The sequence below is a fragment of the Muscardinus avellanarius genome (genome assembly GCF_963383645.1).
Source record: "Muscardinus avellanarius genome assembly, chromosome: 19".
Lineage (NCBI taxonomy): Eukaryota > Metazoa > Chordata > Mammalia > Rodentia > Gliridae > Muscardinus > Muscardinus avellanarius.
In genome coordinates, this window is record NC_137805.1 from 235,866 (window position 1) to 259,074 (window position 23,209).

Genomic DNA, 23,209 nt, shown 5'->3' on the forward strand with positions numbered 1-23,209 from the left:
TAGTAGCTGAGGCTGTCCACGAACCACCATCCTCTGGTCTCAGCCTCCTGGATGCTGGGAATACAAGCTTGCGTCACCACGCCCGGCTTCAAAAACTGGGATTACAAGTGTGTGCCACCACACCTGACCTTTTTTTTCCCTTTTGATGCTGGTATGGAACCCAGGGACTCATATGCTGGGCTCTTCCCCAACCTGTTTCCCAACTTCAGTGTGTGGCTCTGCGTCCTCACCAGCTCACTATTAATGAGAGTGTGTACCCTTTGCCTCGCTCCTGGGCCTTCTGATTGGTCACAACCCTCATTAGTTTTATCTTAGGAACGAACATGTGGCCTCCAGGCTCTCCTGCTTGGAGCCCAGAGTCTATACCTTTGCTCTAAGGATCCCCCAGAATGCTAAGGGCCACTACCTTGCCAAAGTATTTCCGCCTCTGGGCAGAATGAAATGCAGACTCCTCTCCTGTGGATGGGCTTCATAGAGAGTACCTCATGGTCTGGGTCCAAGGTCAGACTCAGTTCTATCTCAGCCCAGCCCACCCCACATCCCAGCCCTTTCATGAAACACGTCCAGATCATCACATTCCATCCCAGTTCATCTCATTTATTCCTTCATAGTATTATTATTTTAAAAGTGAGTGGAAAGTCGGGGGTGTTGGCGCACGCTTGTAATCCCTGCGCTTGGGAGGCTGAGATAGGAGGATCGCACAGGTTCGAAGCCAGCCTCGGCTACTTAGTGAGACCCTGTATCCAAATGAAATATAAAATAGGTCTGGGAGTATAGCCCAGAGGTAGAAAGCCTCTGGGTTCCACCCCTAGTACCACCACCAAAAAAAAACAAAAAACAAAAAACAAAAGTGAGTGGAACGCCGGGCACAGTGGCGCATGCTTGTAATCTGCACGCTTGTAATCCCTGCGCTTGGGAGGCAGAGACAGGAGGATCGCACAGGTTCGAAGCCAGCTGTGGTGGCTTAAGAGACCCTGTTTCCAATAAAAATATAAAATAGGTCTGGGAGTGTAGCCTGGAGAAGGGTTTCCAGGAACCCCAGTACCACCACACACACAAAAAAGTGAGTGGAGTTGGGTGTGGTGGTGCATGTGTATAATCCCAGCATTTGGGAGGCTGAGACAGGAGGATCGCAGTTTGTGGACAGCCTCAGCTACTTAGCAAGGCCCACTGCAACTTAGTGAGACCATGTTTCAAATGTAATAAGGAAGCTGGGCGTGGTGACGCAGGTTTGTAATCCCAGTACCTGGGAGGCCGAGACAGGAGTATCACAGGTTCAAGGCCAGCCTCAGCAACTTGGTGAGGCCCTCCACAACTTAGTGAGACCCTGTTTAAAAAATAAAGAACGAAGAGCCGGGCATGGTGGTGCATACTTGTAATTCCAGCATTCGAGAGGCTGAGACCAGAGGATCGTGGTTCGTGGACAGCCTTGGCTACTTAGTGAGGCCCTTTGCAACTCAGTGAGACCAGGTTTCAAAATAAAGAATAAAAAAAATTAGGGCAGGGGGTGTATCTCGGAGTGTATCTTTGGGGGTGTACCCAAATGCCCCTGGGTTCCATCCCCAGACCCGCAAAAAAAAAAAAAAAGAAAAAAGAAAAATAGGGCTGGGGGTGTCACTCAGAGGTAAAATGCCTCTGGGTTCCATCCTCAGTACTGAGAAAAAAAAAATAGGGCTGGGGGTGTAGGTCTGAGGTAGAATGCCCCTTGGTTCAATCCCTAGTACAAGAAAGAAAGAAAGAAAGAAAGAAAGAAAGAAAGAAAGAAAGAAAGAAAGAAAGAAATTTTTTATTTTTATTTTTTGTGTGTGGTACTGGGAATTGAGCCTAGAGACATTGTACCTCTGAGCTACACCACCCCCCTCCCCGGCTGATTTTATTTCTTATTTGGAAACAGGGTCTCACTAGGTTGCTGAGAACCTCGTTGTCAAGGATGGTTTTGAACCTTACCCTCCCAAGTACTAGGATTATAAGCCTGCACCATCACACACCTCTCTTTTTTAAAAATTCCAGTTAATCAGTAAAAGTCTGACCTCTGCAAGGTCAGGCTCATCTTCAGGGTGGGATGGGGAGAATGCTTGGGAAGTGGTGGGGGCCTGTATGGTGATGGGATCTGGTAGGTAATGTCGGGTCTTGGGGTGGAAAGGACCACGGAGCATCTGACAGCCACTGTAGGCAGCTGGCCCTGGGGACACCACAGGGACGACTCATTCATTAAGTTGTTTGTCTTGAGCTGGCTGGAGAGTGTCTCAGCTCTTCAGCGCGTCCCTGAAGACATGGCTGGTTTGTTCTGCTCCTTTACCTGATAGATTCTGCAGTCACTCTCTTAATTCTGGCATCTTGGATGAAGCAAAGGGCGTCAGGGAGTAAAAAGGGCTGTTGGTAGTTTCGGTTGAAATCAAAGTGGGGAAAAAATAGCTGGGCATGGTGGCGCACACTTGTAATCTTAATACTTGGGAGGCTGAGATAGGAGGATTGCAGGTTCGAAGCCAGCCTCAGCTATTTAGTGAGACCATTTCAAAACAAAGCATAAAAATAGGGCTGAGGGTATAGCTCAGAGGTAGAATGCCCTGGGGTTCAATCCCCAGTACCTAGTACTGCAAAAAAGAAAAGAAAAGAAAGGAGTTGGTGTGATGGTGCATGCCTGTAATCCTGGCAGTGGGGGAGGTTACAGGTTTGAGATCAGCCTTCTTAATTTATCAGGACCCTCAGCAACTTAGCATGACCTTGTTTCAAAATGAATTAAAAGCTGAATGTGGTGGCGCACGCTTGTAATCCCAGCATTTGAGGTTGAAACTGGAGGATCACGGTTCGCAGCCAGCCTCAGCTACTTACTGTGAGGTCCTTTGCAACTCAGTGAGACCCCCCTGTTTCAAAATAAAGAATAAAAAATACTTTTTTTTTTTTTCAGAGGGAGAATGCCCCTGGGTTCCATCCCCAGTATCGCGAAAAACAAAAACAAAAATGAGATGAAATAAAAAGGGCTGGGTGTATAGCTCTGAGTAGCATGCCCCTAGGTTTAATTCCCAGAACCAAAAAAAAAAGGAAGGAAGGAAGAAAAAGGGCTGGGTGAGCACCACAGTAGAGCTCTAGGATGTGCAGAACCCTGGTTCTATCCTCAGAATGAAAGGAAAAAAAAGGGAAGGAGTATCCATGTTATCTGACTTGTGAGACTGACTTACTTATGATTTCACCTTAGTTTCTCCATGTCTAAAATGAGCCTGATGATTTTTTTAAATTTTAATTTATTTTTTGTGGCACTGGGGGTGGAACCCAGAGGCTTTCTACCTCCCAGCTATACTCCCAGGCCTATTTTATACTTTATTTGGAAATAGGGTCTCACTGAGTTGCTGAGAGCCTCACTAAGTAGCTGAGGCTGGCTTCAAACCTGTGCGATCCTCCTGTCTCAGCCTCCCAAGTGCGGGTATTACAAGCATGCGCCACCACGCCCGGCAAGCCTGATGATTTTAATGACTGTCATCTAAAGTGACCGGAGGAAGCCGGGCATGAGGGCACACCCTTGTAATCCCAGTACTTGGGAGGATGAGGCAGGAGGATCATGGGTTCACAGCCAGCCCCGGCTACTTAATGAGGCCCTCTGCAATTTAGTGAGACTCTGTTTCAAAATAAAGAATAAAAATATAGGGTTGGGGGTGTAGCTCAGAGGTAGAATGACCCTGGGCTCAACCCCCAGGACCACAAAATAAATAAATAAACAAACAAAGTGACAGATGAGAGGTTTCAGGGTCAAAATGGCATCTCCCATGTTTAGAAACCATCCCTTGTGTGCAGCAGTGTGAGTCGTAGTGATTACAGAGGACCCAGTGTGTGCAGGCCTCCCGTACCCACTCAGCTCTGTGCTGGGGAGGTCACAACCCATGGTGGTTTGAGAAATAACTCAAATATCTGCTCATCTCACCAGGGAAACAGAAGGAAGCAAAAGCGGCATATGGCAACAGGGTGTCCTGGAGGTGCATTGCTTCTGATGGCAAACCAGGGGGCTTCTTGGAGGAGGTGGCCTTTGGCTGAGCCTTGAGAGATGAGTGAGATTCCCACAGCTAAACAGAAGGAAGGGAGGGCATTGGTAATGGGGAGTGTCTTAGTTAGAGTTGTCCCAGGAGCACAAGGATGTGGGTGTGGAGGTTGTATTTAGCAGGTAATCCCAGGAGGCACTGTGAGGGAGTGCAGGAGGGAGACAGAAAACAGCTAATGAGAGTCTGTTAATGCACAGGTCAGCACTGTGACAGCTGAGGCTTGATCCTGCTGGGTCCTCTGAGGAGCCACAGAGAATGTGCCTCACAGCTGGGTCTGGTGGCGCATACTTGTAATCCCCACATTCGGGAGGCTGAGACAGGAGGATCCAGCCTCAGCTATTTAGTGAGGCCTTTTGCAACTCAGTGAGACCGTTTCAAAATAAAGATTAAAAAATCGGGCTGGGGGTGTCACTCGGAGGTAGGATGCCCCTGGGTACCATCCCCAGGACCACAAAAATAATAATAATAATAATAATAATAATAATGCACCTCACGTTGCTCCAGGTGTGAAGAAGCTGGGGTGTTCATCTCTAGCCTTCATCCTGCCTTCTTGGGGGTCCATCCTAGGACCTTCAAATTCTGGGCAGTCACCTCCTCCCCCATCCCTTTGTGGGCCTGTCCTGTTTTCTGGGGAACACCTGCAGGCAGAGAAGTGCCCTAGCGATCTGCAGAGGGGATGTGGGGAAGGGTCTGATAGCATCTTCTCCAGGGAGGCAGATGAGTTGGCAGCGAGGAGGGCGACTCCTCAGAGATGGGAGATGCCTTTGCGTGGCAGCAGGCTACACATGGCTTTGTCAGCAATGCCAGGCCCTCAACACGGATCCTATCATCTCAAACAACCCCAAAGGGCCGTTACTATTTGACATGACAAGACCAGGCTCGTGGAACTCAGCAACTCATAATTGTTAGAGCTGGGAACGAAGACAGGCTTGTCCTGACATTTGAGGTTGTTGACCTTCCCTAGGCTCCCCATCTCGGCCCCCTTTGCATCCCAGGGCCTTCTGGTGTTCTCCCTGAAGCAGGGGCCTCACCATTCTGCCTCAATGCCATTTCTGGAAGCCTGGTTACTTTTGGAGGAAGGTGAGATAAAGGTCAATTGAGACCTGGCACACACTCACACTGCAGCATGGGGTTTGGTAGGCTGTATAGGAGCCAGTGAGTGTGTGTGTTCAGTGGTGCTTAGAGGTTGTCTGTCCTGGGGTGAGCAGGAAGGGGGAGGCCTGGACTCCCAGGCCCAGCCTGAGGCGCCTAGGTCTTCTTTAGGTGACATTTCTAGTGACTCCTATGTGGCACTAAAAGTCATTTGAGTTGGTGAATAAAAGTGCCTCCAGTGGGTGTGCTGTAAAGGGCTTCAGAGTTTCTCTTACTGGGGAACAGGCTGTGGCTCAGGAGCGGTCTAGGTGTGGGAAAGCTGGGACTGTGCCAGTCAGGACAGCAGCCACTGGCCTCATGCGGCTACTGAACCCCTCAGAGGTGGCTGGGCAGAGCTGAGATGTGGTTTAACACACAGACTAGATTTTGAAGACATAATGCAAGAAAGAAAAAGTAAAGCCGGGCGTGGTGGCGCACGCTTGTAATCCTCGCGCTTGGGAGGCTGAGACAGGAAGATTGCACAGGTTCGAAGCCAGCCTCAGCTACTTAGTGAGGCTCTCAGCAACTTAGTGAGACCCTGTTTCCAAATAAAGTATAAAATAGGTCTGAGAGTATAGCCCCGAGGTAGAAAAGCCCCTGGATTTCACCTCCAGTACCACAAACAAACAAACAAAAAAAGAGAGATTCCAACTGGTATACAAAGAGTTCTATAACATTTTGAGCCTGTAATCTCAGTATTTGGGAGGCTGAGACAGGAGGACACCCTCAGCAAGTAGTGAGACTCTTATCAACCTAATGAGATCCTGTTTCAAAATAATAATAAAATAGGGCTGAGGGTGTAGTTCAGAGGTAGAATGCCCCTGGGTTCAATCCCACAACACACACACACACAGAAAAATATATCAGCAAACAAGTGGCTGACTGAGGGCAATCCGAGTTGTCCTTGGTCCTGTTCCCTGGAAGCAACATTTTTTTCTTTGTGGTACTAGGATTGCTAGAGTAGTCCTGGCTGCAGGCAAGCTGGGAATGACCTTCCTACCCCTTTCTTTTCTTTCTACCGCCAAGCTATACCCCCAGCCCTATTTTTTATTTTTTTGGTGGGAGGGGGGCTGTTGGTGAAACCCAGGCTATACTCCCAGGCCTATTTTATATTTTATTTGGAAACAGCATCTCACTTAGTTGCTAAGAGCCTCACTAAGTATCTGAGGCTGGCTTCGAACCTGTGCGATCCTCCTGTCTCAGCCTCCCAAGCACAGGGATTACAAGCGTGCGCCACCACGCCCGGCTTTTTATCCTTTATTTTGAAACAGGGTCTCACTGTGTTGCGGAGGGCCTCACTAAGTAGCTAAGGCTGTCCATGAACCACGATCCTCCTGTCTCAGCCTCCCAAATGCTGGGATTACAAGTGTGTACCCACCATGCCCAGCTCTTCTTTTTTTCTTATTTACTTTTTTTTGTGTGTGTGGTACTGGGGATGAACCCAGGGGCATTCTGCTTCTAAAGCTACATCCTCAGCCTGATTTTATTTCTTATTTGGAAATAGGGTCTTGCTATGTAGTTCTCCTGTCTCAGTCTCTCAAGCACTGAGATTATAGGTGAGCACCACCAGTCTGACTTCCTACCCCTTTCAGCCAGACATTGCTGAGGGCTGCATCCCCCAGGTATCTGGGAGGTCAGTTTTCAGTTCCCAGTCCCGGAGAGGTAGGTGGCCAGGAGCTGTTAACTGCCAACATGCACTACAACTGGTGATACACAGTGGTCCCGAAGAGGAGTGTGGGCGGTGAGGTTGATACACAGTGGTCCAGGAGTGTGGGCGGTGAGGGAGCATCACCCACTGCACATGTCACAGAGGACAGTGCTCTATTCCACGGAATAGACAGGCTCACCGAGGCCCCGTCTCCGGGGAAAATAGAGAAAGGACCTGGGTGTGGTAGTGCACTTCTGTAATCCCTGTAATGGGGAGACTGAGACAGGAGGATTGTAGGTACCAGGCCTCAACAACTTGGTGAAACTGTTTAAAAATCAAAAAAGGTAGAATAGTTCAGGGTTCAATTCCCACTACCAAATACATAGAAAGTAAAAGAAGGCATCAAAGAAATAATTGTGTATTCAATTCACAGCTATGAAAAACATCATGGGCCTGTTTTTATAGAATATTCTTTGGGATTTATTTAAGTGTTTTAGGTCAAACCAGCTGGGATACTTCCTAAGAATGGCTATCTGTTGACGTAAATGATTTGCTTTTGGTAAAGGGAGATCTATATTTTCCGGTAAAAAATAATAACCAAACACTAGCCAGTGCTGGGTTCTGCACTAAGTGCTCATAACCTCTCTCCTCTGGTCCGTGGACCAGCAGCACCTGGGAACAATGTTGGAACCTCAAAGCCAGGGGAGTCACTCACGGGCACCATTTATTGAGAGTATTTTCTTTCTGTGTGTGTGTGTGTGTGTGTGTGTGTGTGTGTGTGTGTGTTGCTGGTTTTTGAACCCAGGGTTATACCCCTAGCCCTATTTTTTATTCTTTATTTTGAAACAGGGTCTCACTGAGTTGCAAAGGGCCTCACTAAGTAGCTGAGGCTGTCCACAAACCCATATCCTCCTATCTCATGCTGGGATTACAAGGGTGAGCCACCACGCCCAGCAAGACTATTTTATTTTTCTTGATTTTAAAATGAGTGCTTGTTCTGTGAAAGACTTCAGAGCATATGAAAAGCTAATAGAAACTGGAAACAGTGGCACAGTTTGTGCCTGAAATCTCAGTACTTGGGAGGCCGAGACAGGAGAATGACAGGCTCAAGGACACCCTCAGCAAGTAGTGAGATTCTTATTAACCTAATGAGATCTGGTTTCAAAACAATAATAAAATAGGGCTGAGGGTGTAGTTCAGAGGTAGAATGCCCCTGGGTTCAATCCCACAATCCCAGTAACACACACACACACACACACACACACACACACACACACACACACACGGGCAGGGGGTGTAGTTAAGAGGTCAAATGCCCCTGGGTTCCATTCCCGGACCTGCAAGAAAAATTAAAAAAAAAAAAAAGAATTTAAAAAAATTGGGCTGGGTGTAGCTCAGAGGTAGAATGCCCCTGGATTTGATCTCCAGTACTGAAAAGGAGAAAATAAATAAATAATAAGGCTGGGAGAGTAGCTTCCAGATGTAGATTATGCCTGGGTTTTATCCCCAGTACTACCAAAAAAAAATTTTTTTTTGCCTTGCTGGGTGTAGTTGCAAATTTCAATGTTTGGAGGCTGAGACCGGAAGATTGCAGGCTCAAGGCCACCCTCAGCAACTTAATGAGATTCTGTTTCAAAATAAAAAAGGGCTGAGGGAGCCAGGCACTATGGTGCAAGCCTGTAATCCCATAATTTGGGAGGCTGACACAGGAGGATTGCAAATTCAAGGCCAGTCTCGGCAATTTAGTAAAGTTCTAAGCAACTTAATGAGACCCTGTTTTAAAATACAAAAATAAAAAGGGCTTGGGGGGGGTGTTCATTTCAAGTCATCCCTTCATGCCAAAATGGCATGGGGCTGTATTTCTATTTTCTGTATTTCTATCTTTCTAATAAACTTCTTTAAATCTTCCAAAAAAGGGGGGGGGCTGGGGGTATAGTTCAGATAGAATGTTCCTGGGTTCAGTCCCCAGAACCATCCATACGTCCGTCCGTCCATCCATCCATCCATTCATACATACAAAATAAGCGCAGCTATAGAAAAGAAATTACGGACCACCATAAATAATTGTGAGGGGTCGGCACTTCCTGGGTACCTGGCTCAGTCTTGAGAGGTGTGGTTCAGGGCGATAGTAAAGTCTTAATTCCAACAGGAGTAAAGGTGTCCTTTAGGGCACTTGCTATTCCTGTGGAAGCTTCAGAGGGAGAAGCTGAGGAATTCAGATTTGAGGTGGGGTGGGAGAGTGATCAGCCAGCACCCTCTCTTATCTCCCATCTGGGGCTTCATGGGAAGGCAAACAAATCCCATCTTGATTTAAGAAGAGAAAACAATGGCCTCTTTGTTTGGAGCCTAAGGGGATGGATTGACTGGATTGGGAAAAAATGCGACTGTGGTACACCCACCCAGGGCAGCTGCCTGGGGGCTGCCTGCCGGAGCTGCCTACTGCTTCCCAGACTGTCCCTCCTCACTGTTTTACTTTTTATTTTTATTTTTTAGCGAGAAATGTCATATATTCATATGGGGAAAATTGAAAGAAAAAAAAAGGGTAAGCCTCCTCCTGCCTGCTGCGCCCCCATTCTGCTTCTTAAAGCACATCATCATATTTTTTTCCCAGAAGTTTTTAGTACACATTACTTTTTTCATGTAATATATATCTTGGAGCTTATTCCATGGTTGTAAGAACGTCTCTTACAAATCATTGTCAGTTTCCAACATGGAGGCCTAATTTTTGGCCAATTCCCCAATAAATGACACTTGTTTCCGTTTTCAGAGTTCTTCTGGGCCTTCTTTTTTCAGTTTCAGGTGATGGTGTCACGCATGTTCTTGTATGCACTCAGCCCATCTGTGCGTCTTTCTGTAGGTTCATGTCCCTCGAGTGGGGTTGCCAGGCCAAAGGCTGGGAAAGGTGTGGTTTTTATGCGCACGGCCAAATTGCCTTTCCAGGAGTTTGTCCTCAAAGTCCACTCCCACATGCAGGCTGCAGGCTGTAAGCCTTTTCACTGCAAGTCAACATCTGGATCAAGTCCAGGGAAGGAGCCCTTGAGTTACAGCAAGGGGAGCAAATAAAGTTCTAGGAATAACGAATTTCCTTGGTGCTTGGGATACGAAGTTTAGTGGTTTTTTTTGGTGGGGATGGTACTAGGAATTGAATCCAGGTTCTTCTACCGCTGAGCTACACTCCCAGCCCTACTTAATTTTATTTTATTTACTTATTTACTTGATTATTTTGTGGTGCTGGAGATTGAACTCAGGGGTATTCTATCGCCAAGCTACACCCCCAGCCCTACTTATTTATCTTTTTTTTTTTTAATTGGTGCACTGTATTCATACATCATAGTGGGATACAAAAAAACTTTTGTAGACATACATGCACACATCGCCCAGTCAGCCCCCACCCCATCCCCACCCCATTCCCTCCCCATCCCTCCTTCCCATGCTTGGCTTAGTGGTTGGCATCTAGTATTATAGCAATTTATCCAAAATTAAAAATGATAATCTCACAGAACAGTTTCATTTGTCTGATACCAAGCTTTTGATAACTTAAAGATAACATTTCAATATTTCTTTTTGCTTTCTTTCTTACCAGAGAATATTTTTTCTTTTTTTTTTTTTAGGTGAAACTATCATATATTTATATATTTTTTTTCAGAAAAAATCTATCCTAATATGGAATATGGACTCTAGATACCCAAAATGATCTCGAAAAAGAACAAAGCTAGAAGATATGTATTTTCTGATTTCAAACCATATAAAGCTACAATAATTGAAGCAGTGTAGTACTGTTCTAAAGGCAGATATATAAACCATTGGAGTTAAATAAAAGCCTAGAGATACATTCTTCCATATATTGTCAAGTTATTTTTGACAAGGTTTCCATGAACATTTTGTGGAGGAAATAATAATCTTTTAACTAAATATTGTTGAAAAATAATAATTACATGAAAAAGAATAAAATTGGACCCTTACCTAATCCCATATACAAATATTAACTCAAAATAGATAAAACACCTAAATATAAATCTTAAAACTATAAACTTGTAGAAGAAAATCTGGGTCATAAAACCTCACAACATTGAAATTGGCAGTGATTTCTTGGATATGATTTCAATGGCACAGGCAACAGAAGGGTATACAAACTCCCTAAAAAATAAAATATTGTATATCCAAAGACAATGTAAACAGAGTTAAAAGTTACTGATAGAATGGGATAAAATATTTCCAAATGCTATATCTGAAGGTATATTAATATTCCAACTAGAAATCCTAAAAATTAACAACAATAAAAGCAAACAATACAATTTAGAGATAGGTATAAGACTAACATAAATAATGAATCTCCACAGATAACTAATCTTAGTTGTCTGTTGGATGGAAAATCTTGTTTCTCTGGTTCTGGTGTGTGTTACCTATTTCTTCTTTGTAGTTAATCTCTTTGAGTATTTTCTCTAGTGCTGGTTTTGAAGACATAAATTCTTTCAGTTTCTGTTTGTCGTGGAAGCTTCTTATTTCTCCATCTAATTTGATAGAAAGTTTTGCTGGGTAGGAAATTTTTGGCTGGAAGTTGTTTTCTTTCAGAGTTTAGAATATGTTACTCCATGCCCTTCTGGCTCTCATGACTTGGTTTGGGAAGTCTGGAGTGATTCTAATTGGTTTGCCTCTGAATGTCACTTGGCTCTTTGTTTTTGTTGCCTTTAAGATTCTCTGCTTGGCTTCCACATTGGTCATTTTGACAATTATGTGGCATGGGGATCCTCTTCTCCGATCCTGTCTAAAGGGAGTTCTATAAGTTTCCTGGACCTGTGTATCGACCTCTTACTCTATGTTTGGAAAATTTTCTGCTATTACTTCCTTGAAGAGATTGTTGATCCCTTTGGTTTCACCTTCTTTTCCCTCCTCTATTCCAAATATTCTTAGGTTAGCTCTCTTAAAATGGGCCCATATTTCTTCAATGTCAGATTCCTGCTGTCGGATATTTTTTTCTAGATTAGAAACTATGCATTCATTTTTGGATTGCTCATCTTCTAAGAGCGAGATTCTATTCTCCATGTGGTCTAATTGGTTGTTTGTACTTTGAATTTAGGCCTTTACTTCATTAATTGCATCCTTTATCTCTTTTTGGCTCTCTCTGAATTCTTTTTGAAACACCTCTATTGTTTCTACAGTTATTTTCCTGATTTGATCTTCTAGAAATCTCTGAATTTCTGTTTTATCAGGTTCTGATGTTGTGGGGTTGTGGGCATTCATTGCTCCATTGTTATTCCTCTTTCCCATGATTTTGGAAGTTTGTGCCTTCTCTGGGTTCTTCCCTTGGGTGACTATGACTTCACTTAAGGTGCTCTGGATCTTGAGTCTGTGGTATCTCGGTCCCCACTACTCCTTTACTGGGTTGTATGGCGAGTCTCAGACCCAGGGAGTCGATAGAGGCTGCTTTAAACCATGGGGGGGTGCCAGGTTGCGCTTTCTCCTATGGTGTGATATCTCTGCCACCGCCACTCCCCCACTGGGTCAAGTCCCTGGGAGTCAGTACTGGGATTTCTCCTCTGGGGCCCGCAATTTGACTCACTGTTGTTGAGTACACAGATGGAGCTGTAGTGGACTTGGTGAATTTTCTGCTGCTGCCGCCGGTGGCAATATGGTGCCACTGCCAAGCCCTCGGCCGTGAGGCTGGTGTATTTCTTTTCTGGTTTTGAGCTCTGCTCTGAGTCCCTGCAGCGTGTGCTGAGCCCAGCCACTGGGAACTTTAGACGCTCCCTGTGCCGAAAAATCTGCCGAATCCCGCCGGGCTGATCCATAGCAGCTCACCTCGGCTCGCTGCCCGCCGCTCCTCTCTGGAGCCTGTGGGCTGTTGAGTGCATTGGTCTGTAGCCGTAGCCGTCCGGTGAGCTCGCTGCTGCCGCCAGCAGTAAGGCGCTGCTGCTGCGTCCTCGGCTGTGAGGCCGGCGTATCTCCTCTGTGGCTCTGAGCTCCGTTCTGAGACCCCCTCCTCTCTGGGGCTGGTGATTTTTTTGTTTCTCTGGTGATGGTGTTTTCTGGCTATGAAAGGTGCTGATTTTGTAGTAATAGAGATTGGTTGTTAGCGGGGCTCTTAAGCCCCGCTTTTCTCGGTCGCCCTTTATTTATCTTTTATTAAGACACAAGGTCTTACTAAGTAGCTGACAAACTCATTAAATTGCTGAGGCTGGCTTCAAACCTGGTGATCCTCCTGCGACTTAGGTGCTGTCTTTCTCCGTTCCTGCGACATGGGTCTGGGCACAGCACTACTGTCCCAGCCTCCCAAGTCCTGGGATTATAGAAGTGTGCCACCACTCTCTGCTTTAATATGGTATTAGGAATAAAAACTTGAGGATGAGAAACCTTTTTTTTCCCCCCAGTACTGGGGATTGAACCCAGGGAGATTCTACCTCTGAGCTATACTCCCAGCCCTATTTTTTTATTCTTTATCTTGAAACAGAGTCTCACTGAGTTGCAGAGGGCCTCACTAAATAACTGAGGCTGCCCATGAACCTCTTGTCTAGCCTCCCAAATGCTGGGATTACAAGCATGCATGCGCCACCACACCTGGCTGAAAAACCCTTTTTTGATAACCCAACAAAAAGTTTTGTTTTTTTTTCAGCTGGGCACAGTGGCCAACAGCTTGTGATCTCAGTACTTGGGAGGATGAGCCAGAAGATTGCAGGTTTGAGACCAGCTTCAGCAATTTAGTGAGACTCTCAGCAAACTAGTGGGCCTGTTTCAAAACAAAAAAGAACAGGGCGTGATAGTGCATGCTTGTAATCCCAGCATTTGAGAGGCTGAAACAGGAGGTTCACAGTTCGTGGACAGCCTCAGCTACTACTTAGTGAGGTGCTTTGCAACTCAGTGAACCCCTGTTTCAAAATAAAGAACAAAAAATAGGGATGGGGATATAGCGTGGAGGTAGAATGTCCCTGGGTTTCATGCCCAGTACTTGGGGGAAAAAAAAAAGATGGGGCCTGGCGTGGAGCCATAATCTTATAATCCCAGTACTTGGGAGGCTGAGACTGGAGGGTCACAGGTTCGTGGCCAGCCCAGCTACATAGTGAGGCCCTTTGCAACTTAGTGAAACCCTGTTTCAAAATAAGGAATAAAAATAGGCTGGGGGCATAGCTCAGAAAAAAAATAAATTAGAGTTGGGTTTGTAGATCAAGGTAGAATGCACTGGATTTAATAAGAAGTAAATAAGGAAGGAAGGATTGATTTTTTTTGGAGGTAATACAGACATATGGTACACCGTTCAAAAGGGCAGTGAGTGCTGTCCACCAGCCACCTTATGACCACAGTTTATTTATTTATTTATTTTTTGGTGGAATGTGGAACTGGAGATCGAACCCAGGGGGATTCTACCTCCGAGCTACACCCCAGCCCTAATTTTTTAGTTTTTTATTTTGAAACAGGGTCTCACTAAGTTTCTAAGGGCCTCATGAAGTAGCTGGGGCTGGCCTTGAACTTGTGATCTTACTGTCTCAGCCTCCCAAATACTGGGATTGCAAGCATCTGGCTCTTTCCAAATTTTTAAAATAGTTTAAGAAATTATTTTAAGCTGGGCATGGAGACATGTACCTACTATAATCTCAGTACTTGGGAGGCTGAGACAGGAGGATCAAAGGTTTGAAGCCAGCTTCTGCAAATAACGAGGCTATCAGCAACTTTGTGAGACCCTGTTTCTAAATAAAAAATAAATAGGGCTGGGGTACAGTTCAAAGGTAGAATGTCCCTTGGTTTCATCCCAGCACCACATACAGATACACAAAAAGGATTTATTTATTTATTTATTTATTTATTTATTTATTTATTTATTTATTTTGGTGGTACTAGGGTTCCTGGAAACCCTTCTACCTCCAGGCTACACTCCCAGACCTATTTTATACTTTTTTTTGGGGGGGGGGCAGGGTCTCTTAAGCCAGCATGGCTGGCTTCGAACCTGCGTGATCCTCCTATCTCCGCCTCCCAAGCGCGGGGATTACAAACGTGTGCCACTACGCCCAGCCTGAAAGGAATTATTTAAAGGAAAGAGAGGAATTATAAATAATGTAAGAGATGGGCATGATGGCACATGTATATAATCCCAGTACTTGGGAGATTGAAACAGAAGAATCACAGGTACAAAGCTAGCCTCAACAACTTTGCAAAATCCTCAGCCACTTATCAAGACCCCTATTTCAAAATATAAAATAAGAGCCAGGTGTGATGGCGCACACTTGTAATCCTAATACTCGGGAGGCTGAGACAGGAGGATCACACAGGTTCAAAGCCAGCCTCAGTTACTTAATGAGGCCCTCTGCAACTTAGTGAGACCTTGTTTACAAATAAAATATAAAAATAGGTCTTGGGGTGTATGTAGCCTGGAGGTAGAAAGCCCCTGAGTTCCATTTCCAGTGACACAAAAATAAATTAATTAATTAATATTAAAGTAAAACAGGTCTGAGGGTAGAACTCAAAGGTAGAATGACTAGGCTCAATCCCCAGTACCACAAAAATAAAATAAAAATAAATAAAAAGTGCTTGGGATACAAGGCATGGTGGCGCACACTTATAATCCCAGTATTTGGGAGGCTGAGACAGGAGAATCCAGGTTCATGGCCAGCCTCAGCTACTTAGTGAGGCCCTTTGCAACTCAGTGAGACTCTGTTTCAAAATAAAGAATAAAAAATAGGGCTGGGGGTGTAACTCGGAGGTAGAATGCCCCTGGATTCCATTCCCAGTACCAAAAAAAATAAGGTAAAAAAATAAATAGGGCTTTCAGAGTTAGAATGTCCCTCGATTCAATTCCCAGTATCACAAAACTTTAAAAAATTCTGTTGTGAAATACAAAGGTGTGCACAAATACAAGTGTCCAGAGAATACAGTGTTGAGGCACACTGTTTCATGTACACCAGGCAGTTTATGAAAGGGCACATTTGCGTCATGCCGCCTTGGACCACAGGGACTGGCGTGCATCTTGTTGATCCTTGGTATCTGGGAGGATGCAACACTTCTGATAATCCTCAGAACGAAAGGGGGGTATTATTCCATTTTAATCCAGTGGTGACGCACACCTTGAACCCAGTACTTGGGAGGCTGAGACAGGAAGTTTGCAATGTAGTGAGATTGTCATCAACCTAGCACGAAGACCGTTTTGAAATAAAAATAAAATTGGACTGGGGTGTATCTTGCAGATAGAATGCCCCAGGTCAATCCCTAGCGCCACACCCACAAAGAATGTCCCCTTTTACAGGTGAAGACGCTGCGCCTGGGTTGGGCTAAGCAGCCCAAGCGCAGCCCAGTTAATGAGTGGCAGATGCCTGGCTTTGCACTGGCCTTGGACTTGGGTCCACATGTAGGTGTCCTTGGGTTAATAATGTGGCATCCATATGGTGCTTTTCAGTCCCAAATCCCCTCTGGTATGGACAGGATTGCCCTTTGCCCTTGAGCACTAAGATAGGTGATGGGTGCTGGGAACCTTGGCCCCAGGCTCCATGCCCAGAGCTCTGGTGGATGGTGATGGCGCCCCAGTGGAGAGGCTCATTCATCTTTGGTGTGACAAGTCTGTCTGCAGCGATGGCTTTGTGGAGGGGGTGCTCTGTGGGAAGGGTGCAGGTTTACAAGTCGGAACACTCTAAGTAGAACTTACAGCTTTCCGTGTTGGTGTCTGAGCCACACAGCCTCAAAACCAGGCTCCAATCCCACCCGCCTCCCTGAAGACGGGCGAACAAAAACCCTGCACAATAATCACCCAGTTCTCCATGGTCTACAGGATTCAGGGCTCTGAAATCCTTCAGTCTCTGCCCACAGAAGGTGCTCAGAGGGTGTGCCGAGTGGTGGGTGGGGCTGAGGGAAGACAGAGTCCTGTGCACCCCGGGCTTAGTGTGGTGCAGGCAGCCTCTCCCAGGTGACAGAGCACCCTTGGGTAGGAGCCATAAGTCGGTTGAGGACATCCATTTCTGGGAATTTGACTTTTCTTGATCCAGGTTGAAACCTGATGAAACTCCTTCTCAGCCTCCCAAGCACTGGGATTACAAAGGTACACCACCACGCCTGGCTTTTATTTATTTATTGACTTAAAAAAATTTAGCTGAGCCGGGCGTGGCTGAGACTGGAGTCTCGTACAGGTTCGAAGCCAGCCTCAGCTACTTAGTGAGGCTCTCAGCAACTTAGTGAGACCCTGTTTCCAAATAAAATATAAAATAGGTCTGGGAGTATAGCCCGGAGGTAGAAAGCTTTTGGGTTCCATCTCCACCACCACACACACACAAAAAAAATTTAGCTGAGATTGCCCTCATGCCTGTGATCCTTCTGTCTCAGCCTCTCAAGTACTGGGATTACAAGTATGTACCATTATGTCCGACTTTTAGTCTGGATTTTAAAAAATTTCTTCTTCTTCTTCTTCTTCTTCTTCTTCTTCTTATTATTATTATTATTATTATTATTATTATTATTGTACTGGGGATGAAACCCAGGTGCATTTGACCTCTGAGCTATACCCCCTGCCCTATTTTTTATTCTTTATTTGGAAACAGTCTCACTAAGTTGTGGAGGGCCTCACTAAATAGTTGAGGCTGTCCTCAAACCGTGCTCTTCTTGTCTCAGCCTCCTGAATGCTGGGATTACAAGCATGCCCAGCTTTACTCTTTATTTTGAAACAGGGTCTCACTAAGTTTCAGAGGCCTCACTAAGTATCTGAGGCTGGCTGAGAACTTGCGATCTTCCTGTCTCAGACTTCCAAGTACTGGGATTACAAGCCTGTGCCACCACATCTAGCTTAATTTTTTATTTTGAAACAGGATCTAACTGAGTTGCAAAGGGCCTCACTAAATAGCTGAGGCTGGTGGAGAACCTGCGATCCTCCTGTTTCAGCCTCTCCAATACTGGGAATGCAAGCATGTGCCACTACACCTGGCCTAGTTTGGATGTTTTATTTTTTTTTTATTTTTTTTTTATTTTTTTTTTTTTAGTGCACGCTTTTTTTTTTAATTTTATTTTATTGGTGCACTGTATTCATACATCATAGTGGGATACAAACTTTTGTAGACATACATGCACACATCGCCCAGTCAGCCCCCACCCGATCCCCACCCCATTCTCTCCCCATCCCTCCTTCCCATGCTTGGCTTAGTGGTTGACATCTAGTATTATAGCAATTTATCCAAAATTAAAAATGATAATCTCACATATCAGTTTCATTTGTCTGATACCAAGTGTTTGATGATTTAAAGATAGCATTTCAATATTTCTTTTTGCTTTCTTTCTTACTAGAGCATATTTTTTTCTGTTTTTTTAGGTGAAACTATCATATATTTATATATTTATTTTTCAGAAAAAAATCTATCCTAATATGGAATATGAATTCTAGATACCCAAAACGATCTTGAAAAAGAACAAAGCTAGCAGATATATATTTTCTGATTTCAAACCATATAAAGCTACAATAATTGAAACAGTGTAGTACTGTTCTAAAGGCAGATATATAGACCATTGGAGTTAAATACAAGCCTAGAGCTAAATTCTTCCCTATATTGTCAAGTTATTTTTGACAAGGTTTCCACGAACATTTGGTGGTGGAAATAATAATCTTTTAACTAAATATTGTTGAAAAATAATAATTACATGGAAAAGAATAAAATTGGACCTTTACCTAATCCCATATACAAGTATTAACTCAAAATAGATAAAAGACCTAAATATAAATCTTAAGACTATAAACTTTTAGGAGAAAATCTGGGTCATAAAACCTCACAACATTGAAATTGGCAGTGATTTCTTGGATATGATTTCAATGGCACAGGCAACAGAAGAATATACAAACTCCCTAAAAAATAAAAGAAAATATTGTATATCCAAAGACAATGTAAACAGAGTTAAAAGTTACTAATAGAATTGGATAAAATATTTCCAAATGCTATATCTGAAGGTATATTAATATTCCAACTAGAAATCGTAAAAATTAACAACAATAAAGGCAAACAATACAACTTAGAGATAGGTAAAAGACTAACATAAATAATGAATCTCCACAGATAACCAATCTTAGTTGTCTGTTGGATGGAAACTCTTGTTTCTCTGGCTCTGGTGAGTGTTACCTATTTCTTCTTTGTAGTTAATCTCTTTGAGTATTTTCTCTAGCGCTGGTTTTGAAGACATAAATTCCTTCAGTTTCTGTTTGTCATGGAAGCTTCTTATTTCTCCATCTAATTTGATAGAAAGTTTTGCTGGGTAGGAAATTTTTGGCTGGAAGTTGTTTTCTTTCAGAGTTTGGAATATGTTACTCCAAGCCCTTCTGGCTCTCATGACTTGGTTTGGGAAGTCTGGAGTGATTCTAATTGGTTTGCCTCTGAATGTCAGTTGGCCCTTTGTTTTTGTTGCCTTTAAGATTCTCTGCTTGGCTTCCACATTGGTCATTTTGACAGTTATATGGCGTGGGGATCCTCTTCTCCAATCCTGTCTAAAGGGAGTTCTATAAGTTTCCTGGATCTGTGTATCAACCTCTTGCTCTATATTTGGAAAATTTTCTGCTATTACTTCCTTGAAGAGATTGTTGATCCCTTTGGTTTCACTTTCTTTTCCCTCCTCTATTCCAATTATTCTTAGGATAGCTCTCTTAAGATGGGCCCATATTTCTTCAATGTCAGATTCCTGCTGTTGGATATTTTTTTCTAGATTAGAAACTATGCATTCATTTTTGGATTGCTCATCTTCTAAGAGCGAGATTCTGTTCTCCATGTGGTCTAATCGGTTGTTTGTGCTTTGAATTGAGGCCTTTACTTCATTAATTGCATCCTTTATCTCTTTTTGGCTCTCTCTGAGTTCTTTTCGAAGCACCTCTATTATTTCTACAGTTATTTTCCTGATTTGATCTTCTAGAAATCTCTGATTTTCTGTTTTATCAGGTTCTGATGTTGTGGGGTTGTGCACATTCATTACTCCAGTGTTATTCCTCTTTCCCATGATTTCGGAGGTTTGTGCCTTCTCTGGGTTCTTCCCTTGGGTCACTATGGCTTCACTTAAGGTGCTCTGGATCTCGAGTCTGTATTATCTCAGACCCCACTACTCCTTTACTGGGTTGTATCACAGAGTCTCCGACCCAGGGAGTCGATAGAGGCTGCTTTAAACTATGGGGGGGTGCCAGGTTGCACGTTCTCCTATGGTGTGATATCTCTGCCACCACCACTCCCTCACTGGGTCAAGTCCCAGGAGGCCCAATACTGCGATTTCTCCTCTGTGGCCCGCAATTTGACTCACTGTTCTTGAGTACGCAGATGTAGCTGTACTGGACTCGGTGAATTCACTGCTGCTGCCACCGCCGGTGGCAGTATGGCACCTCTGCCATGCCCTCGGCCATGAGGCTGGCGTATTTTTTCTTCTCTGGTTTTGATTTCCACTCTGAATCCCTGCAGCGTGTGCTGAGCTCAGCCACTGGGAGCTTTAAATGCTGTCTGCGCCGAAAGATCCCGCCTGGCTGTTCCGCAGCGGCTCACCTGGCTTGCTGTAGCCGTCCGTTGAGTTCGCTGCTGCCGCCGGCATTATGGCGCTGCTGCCGCGTCCTCGGGCGCGTGTGTCTCCTCTGTGGCCCTGAGCTCTGTTCTCAGTCCGCTTTCTCTCTGGAGCCTGGTGGGTTTTTTTGTTTTTCTGGTGATGGTGTTTTCTGGCTATGAAAGGCGCTCTTTTTGTGGTAATGGAGATTGGTTGTTAGCGGGACTCTTAAGCCCCGCTTTTCTCGTTCGCCATCTTCCCGGAAGTCTAGTTTGGATGTTTTAAAACAGCAAGCTGAGCCGGCTATGGTGGTGCATGTTTGTAATCCAGTACTCGAAAGGCTGAGGCAGGAGGATTTCAGGTTTGAGGACAGTCTCAGCAAGTAGTGAGACTCTCATCAACTGATTAAGACCCTGTTTCAAAATAAAAATAGAGCCGGGCGTGGTGGCACACACTTGTAATCCCAACATTTGGGAGGCTGAGACCAGAGGATGGCAATTCACTGACAGCCTCAACTACTTCATGAGACCCTCCACAACTTAGTGAGACCCTGTTTCAAAATAAAGAATAAAAGCTGGGCGTGGTGGCACATGCTTGTAATCCCAACATTTGGGAGGCTGAGACCGGAGGATCAAGGTTCACTGACAGCCTCAACTACTTAATGAGGCTCTTTGCAATTCGGTGAGACCCTGTTCAAAATAAAGATTAAAAAATAGGACTGGGTGGGTAGCTTGGAGGTAGAATGCTCCTGGGATCCATTCCCAGTACTGCAAAAAAAAAAAAAAAAAGAAGAAGAAAAAAAATAGGGCAGGGGGTATATCTCGGAGGTTGAATGCCCCTGGGTCCCATCCCCAGTATCTCAAAAATAAGGCTGGAGGTATAGCTCAGAGATGGAATACTTCTGAGTTCAATTTCTAATACCACAATAAAAAAAATAAAAATAAGCCAGGTGTGGTGGTGCACGCTTGTAATCCCAGTGCTTGGGAGGCTGAGACAGGAGGATCGCACAGGTTCAAAGCCAGCCTCAGCTACTTAGTGAGGCCCTCTGCAACTCAGTGAGACCCTGTTTCAAATTAAAGAATAAAAACTAGGGCAGGGGTGTAGCTCGGAGGTCAAATGCCCCGCGTTCCATCCCCAAACCAGGGGGGAAAAAAAAAAATATATATATATATATGGTTAGGGATATAATTTGGAGGTAGAATGCCCCTGAGTTCCATCCCCAGTACTGCAATAAATAAACAAATAAATAAATACATAAAAAGAGCTTGGGTGCTTACCTCTGAGAATTGAACTCAAGAATGCCCCTGGGCTCATTCTCCCCCCCCCCCCCCATGGTACTGGGAATGAAACCTAGGGGTATTCTACCTCTGATCAACACTCCCAGCCCAATTTTTTATTCCTTTTTTTTTTTTTTTTTTGGGTGGTACTGGGGGTGGAACCCAGAGGCTTTCTACCTCTGGGCTATACTCCCAGACCTTTTTTATATTTTATTTAGAAACAGAGTCTCACTAAGTTGCTAAGAGCCTCACTAAGTAGCTGAGGCTGGCTTCGAACCCGTGTGATCCTCCTGTCTCAGCTTCCCAAGCTCAGGGATTACAAGCATGCGCCACCACGCCTGGCTCACATCTCTCCTTTAAAGCCACGATCCTCTCCTTTATGTCATAATTGGGCCTTATCGTGGTTTTGTTATTTGTTTTAGAAGTTATGGGGATCAAATCCAGGGCCTTGGGCATGCCAGGCAAGTGCTATACTACTAAGCCACACCCCTGGGCCAGTTTGGTTATTTTTAATTTCATTTATTTCCCTGAAATGTTAAGTACAATACAGGTACTTAACTGTACATGAACTGGTACATGTGTGTTTTGTGCTGCCTCCTACGCCAGCAGAATCGGACCCTGCTTATCCGCTGTAGAGACAGACATGGCGACTCACCCTGCCCTCCCCAGTCTCCCTTCTTCCTTTTCCAACCAGTGCTTGGTCAGATGACCGCTCAAATCAAGTGCTTATCCAAGAATCTTTGTCTCAGGGTCTTATTTTCTGAAAAACCCAAACCACATAAAACCGAAGATTACTTTTCCCAGGATAAAAGGAAAACATTAAGGCATACAAGTAGAATAAAATTCTTCCTCTCAGAGGCGTGTGCGTGCGTGTGTGTGTGTGTGTGCGTGCGCACGCGCGCATGCACACCGTTGATACACGTGTTGGGATTTCTTGTGTGCTTGTTCAAACCTTGGTAGACACTTTCGTACCGTGCATTAACCATTTCCTTACATTGCCATGAATCTTGGTCATGGTCTTCTTTGATGGCTTCATCCTTGGGAGGCTCTGACCACAATGACACCTCTGCCCTGTTCCCGGCAGGTATCCGCCCCTACAAATGTGATGTCTGCAATAAAGCCTTCACCCAGCGCTGCTCCTTGGAGTCCCACCTGAAGAAAATCCACGGGGTCCAGCAGCAATATGCCTACAAACAGCGTCGGGACAAGCTGTACGTGTGCGAGGAGTGTGGCTACACGGGCCCCACCCAGGAGGACCTGTACCTCCACGTCAGCCATGCCCACCCAGGCAGCACGTTTCTGAAAAAGACATCCAAAAAGCTGGAGGCCCTTTTGCAGGGCAAGCTAATGTCCACACACCGGGAAAATACTATCCTTACTGAGGAAGAGGAGAAAAAGTGAGGAGGAGGAAGAGGAGAGGAACTCGGCCACGTTTACATGGATTTGGGGTTTTGCGGGTGTCTCGGCTCACTGTCTCACTTGTTCTTTAATGACAAGCATTCAGCCAACTCTCGGGGCTTTGGAGGCAGAGCCGCAGGGTCCATTCCAAGGTTGTCCATGACGGTGTGAAGTAGAGACGCTGAGCCCCGTGCCACGTGACCTGCTGAACAGTGGCATTCGCCAGTCTGTTTTCCACCACCCTAATGGCTGAGAGCACCATG

General features: G+C 44.9%; 1 protein-coding gene across 1 annotated transcript in view; it reads left to right on the plus strand.

The window, feature by feature from the left end:
- Positions 1-22,949, plus strand: part of OVOL2 (ovo like zinc finger 2) — a gene marked incomplete at both ends in the record, with an annotated part of 40,919 nt that extends 17,970 nt beyond the window's left edge. The window contains one exon of the mRNA XM_080716567.1: positions 22,633-22,949. Coding sequence (XP_080572693.1) covers positions 22,633-22,949 — 317 coding nt within the window. The remainder of the gene's footprint in view (positions 1-22,632) is intronic.
- Positions 22,950-23,209: the final 260 nt, after the last annotated feature.